This window comes from Perkinsus marinus (genome assembly GCF_000006405.1).
Source record: "Perkinsus marinus ATCC 50983 genomic scaffold scf_1104296956092, whole genome shotgun sequence".
NCBI classification, from domain to species: domain Eukaryota; phylum Perkinsozoa; order Perkinsida; family Perkinsidae; genus Perkinsus; species Perkinsus marinus.
In genome coordinates, this window is record NW_003207568.1 from 1 (window position 1) to 2,401 (window position 2,401).

Genomic DNA, 2,401 nt, shown 5'->3' on the forward strand with positions numbered 1-2,401 from the left:
GTAGCGAGTGTAAGACTAGTAAGGGGTTGAAACACCTACCAGGCGTCATTGAAAAGGCGTAATAGGAAGATACTATGTGTCCGTCTAGAGAAGCATACAAGTGCATAGTAGACTAGTGGAACTGACTTCTTCCTGCCAGCATACGCCAAACACACGAGTACGATAGCGACAGTGACCAGATAGAGCCAGAGAAAAACCTGAGATGCTGCGTCACCCCACGAGCAGTCGTTAACAGCCACCTGCTGAGCCGCCGGGATATCCGTGCCGTCCCCACCGGCTATCCACCTCAGGATAGCGTACAAGTACAGGAAGGCTGCTGGGTATACTAAGGGCCCGGTATCACCCTTGAGATGATAGTAGTTCGTATCGCCATCGACCAGCCAACCCTCAACCTGAACTACAGTGATGCCAGTCTCCTACCACTCCTTGGCGATCACCTCCTGCATGTAAGCCTTCCAGTCTATCTCAGTGTACGACACTCTAGCAAGTATGAACCGACACGTGATGTACTCTAGGAGCAACAGTACGAGGATGCAGGCTACGATTGAGGACACTCTGCGACCAGCGATGGTATCCAGGATGAGTTTACGCATGTGTCGTTCGGTTCTGTGAGAAGGGCCGCCAGTACAGTACTAGTATAACACAAAGAATAGTGCCTTCAACGGAAACGCTTATCACATGGCCGTCACTAGCCCGTAGGGGTCTTGAAGTAGGTCTCAAAACTGAGGAACTCTGCTGGTATGACGTACGGAGAGTGTAGGAGGCACTCTTGGGCAGGCACAGGCATCTGGACCGGGACTAACACGATAAGATGGGTAGAAACAAACGCCACCAACATGGGGGTACCTGCGGTAAGGCATATACCTGCTTCTCTATCAGTCCAATACCGATGCCGCGGGAGTATGGACTCCTCAGTAAACTCATAAAAAGTATCCTTCGAGTCGTACAAAATAACCCCACTGAGAAAAGGAATGTTCAATGCAATAACTTCACCTGCCAGCCTCACACGCTCCTCCGATACTTAGCAAAGACATGCTGAAGCACAGTGTCCAGAGCCTGCTCGGCCTCCTCTCGCGATACTGACTCCGTATCGACATAAGGGGAGGCCATCACCAAACGCGCAGGCTTCTTCGTGTCAACGTCCCCCGTCACCGATACTGCCGCCACCACAGAGGTTATCTCTGTAATGCACAATGAGGCTTTTTCCAGTGAAGGAGGCCAAGCCCTCACCGCCAGCATCGTCCCTTTTGACATAGGCGTAAGTTGCTCTAACGAAATCGCTCTTAGTTTTGTCCTTCACCCACGGGAGCACTCGAAAGAAGTCCTCAGGGTCATCGTCCTCTCTCGCCCTACACAACAGCAGCCATAGGGAGCACGTCATCCATGAGTACTTTTGCGGCGCCTCGTTAGACTTCTCGCCGGTCTCCCAGGTCTGCAGGTCCGTGACTATATTGTAATCATCTGCCGTCCCCAAGGTTTGACCCGGTGATAGCTGGATGACCTACAGCCTATCGCATGCCCAATAGCGCGGCACCCGGGCCGGCTCACCTGTCCATCTCCCGCTTCTCGTGGCCAGAAGTACTTCACATGTAGGGCCCTCACTACACAGACCAACCTGAAGGGGGCACTGTTGCCAAGGGCTCCTCGCCGACTACCAGCAAGACCTCGATATACCATCTTTCCGTTCTATCTCGTACTGTGACGGATGGGTCACTTGTGGGTCGTAGTGGTGAACTGTTAGTATAACCCCAGGCTGAGGCTCCCCTCCTTCCTCAGTCGGCTGTAGTTCATTCAGCCACTCATCTGCGTAACTACACCAGTGGCATGGGAGAAGCCCTTGATGACTGAGCAGGAGCCCACCTACCTTTCGGTCATAGACCTCATCTGGAGCCTCGAGAACTCATTGGTAGCATGCTCTTGGGTCTCATACCTAACATCAGTACTCTACCCTATATAGTACCCTCTGCAACTACATAAGTATCAGCCCACACGGCACTGTGTTGTTGTCCCCAAGCTTCAGTGTAGTCCTCAATAGTGCCGATACCCCTCGGTCGTAGTGGCCCATAACTTTACCTGTAGGGTCGCACAGTTGAAAGATGTCCAGTGTGTTGGCGAACCTAACAGGTCCATTCGAGCCCTCCTGCACCGCGGCACTGTCCCCCCCCCCTCCCCTACCTTTCTTGCAAGGCCGGTGAAGCGTTCATCCAGGGGGCCACTTCGAGGAGAGAGTAGCTGTGCAGGTCCCAGTTCTTCACCACCTGCATCGAATGCTCTTTTCCCAGCCTTCTAAGTCCGGCCTACTTTGTCCTATGACTTCGGGATGCATGAAGCATCGCATCGTGTCGAACTGAAGCCACCGTTGGTACCGTCTCTCTTACAGTCGACATTACCCCCGTTGGGG

At 53.1% G+C, this 2,401-nt stretch overlaps 2 protein-coding genes across 2 annotated transcripts; both read right to left on the reverse strand.

The window, feature by feature from the left end:
• Positions 1 to 98: 98 nt before the first annotated feature.
• On the reverse strand, positions 99 to 593 carry Pmar_PMAR015127 (conserved hypothetical protein; the record flags this gene model as incomplete). Its single annotated transcript, XM_002775262.1, has 3 exons — positions 99 to 197; positions 240 to 392; positions 438 to 593. Coding segments are annotated over 3 exons (408 nt in total), but the record flags the coding sequence as incomplete, so codon positions are not given.
• A 95-nt stretch (positions 594 to 688) lies between these two features.
• On the reverse strand, positions 689 to 2,264 carry Pmar_PMAR015128 (hypothetical protein; the record flags this gene model as incomplete). The annotated part of the gene is made up of 10 exons (XM_002775263.1): positions 689 to 798; positions 865 to 959; positions 1,007 to 1,181; positions 1,231 to 1,349; positions 1,392 to 1,501; positions 1,549 to 1,615; positions 1,698 to 1,811; positions 1,865 to 1,930; positions 1,974 to 2,117; positions 2,176 to 2,264. The coding sequence occupies 10 exons, from the start codon at positions 2,262 to 2,264 to the stop codon at positions 689 to 691; spliced, it is 1,089 nt and encodes a 362-aa protein (XP_002775309.1).
• Between the last annotated feature and the right edge of the window lie 137 nt (positions 2,265 to 2,401).